At 38.1% G+C, this 1113-nt stretch overlaps 1 protein-coding gene across 1 annotated transcript in view; it reads right to left on the reverse strand.

Annotated features, from left to right (window-relative positions):
- Positions 1–923: 923 nt before the first annotated feature.
- The window catches only part of LOC118326484 (teneurin-3-like), a 7075-nt gene continuing 6885 nt past the window's right edge, over positions 924–1113 (reverse strand). The window contains exon 6 of the mRNA XM_035659485.1: positions 924–998. Coding sequence (XP_035515378.1) covers positions 924–998 — 75 coding nt within the window. The remainder of the gene's footprint in view (positions 999–1113) is intronic.

Raw genomic sequence — 1113 nt, forward strand, 5'->3', positions numbered from 1 at the left:
GATAGATAGATAGATACATAGATACATTCATTGATTCATTGATTCCTTGATTCCTTGATTGATTGATTGATTGATTGATTGATTGATTGATTGATTGATTCAAAGCCACAGATGTGAATCCAAGGGCATTACCTCTGTGGCCCTGCCCTGGATACACACCCGGACATGTATCAGCCTGTTATAGTTGGGTTGTAACAATGTGATTGTAGTTTTTATTTGTAGATTTTAGCTTACAGCTTATTCCACTGCATGTCAAACATTTATGTAGTATTTGGTATATTGTATTGTATTGTATTATATAACTCCCTTTCTTCATCTTTCTGTCTCCAGTGGACTGCATAGATCCTAGTTGTTCGGCCCATGGAGTGTGTATCCATGGTGAATGTCACTGCCAGCTAGGCTGGGGCGGAGCCAGCTGTGAGATTGCCAAGGCCATGTGTCCGGATCAGTGTTCAGGTCATGGCACCTACAACACAGAGACCAATACTTGTACCTGCGACCAGAACTGGACCGGGCCCGACTGCTCTTTAGGTGTGTTTCATGTTTAATGTCATGTGTTGTAAGCATCTGTCAGTGTGTATGTTTTCTCTCCATTTCTTTTTACCATTTCTTACAGAATCTATTAACTTAATTTTTATTGCATTTGCAAAAGCCGCACCACACCAAACTTTACAGAGTTAATAGTGCTTTACAGAATCATTGAGAGGATAAAGAAATGCAGGATCAGCATACAATGAAAACACCTTGCCTAAGGAACTCAGACTTGTGAGAAGGTCCAAGGTCAGTGACATAGCTAGAGGCTTATCCACATTAAGACTTGAGTAAAATCAGAAACATCAAAAAATACATTTTTAAACAAGCCAGGTGCCAATGATGAGAAGCTACAATAGAAGTATTATGGTCTCAAGATGAGTTAGAGTGTGTTAGACACCCTGCAGCTGTGGTTTGCTGAGCGGAGAGGTGTTTTGACAGTGGAAGGCATACATCAGTCTGGACAACTTGAAAAAGTATAATGGATAAATGTTTAAGTTATGTGCTAAAGGTTATGTGTGTATATGTATGTGTATATATATATATATATATATATATATATATATAAAATCTAAAATATAG

This window comes from Morone saxatilis, unplaced genomic scaffold, assembly GCF_004916995.1.
Source record: "Morone saxatilis isolate NCDOM2014 unplaced genomic scaffold, NCSU_SB_2.0 Contig17, whole genome shotgun sequence".
NCBI lineage: Eukaryota > Metazoa > Chordata > Actinopteri > Moronidae > Morone > Morone saxatilis.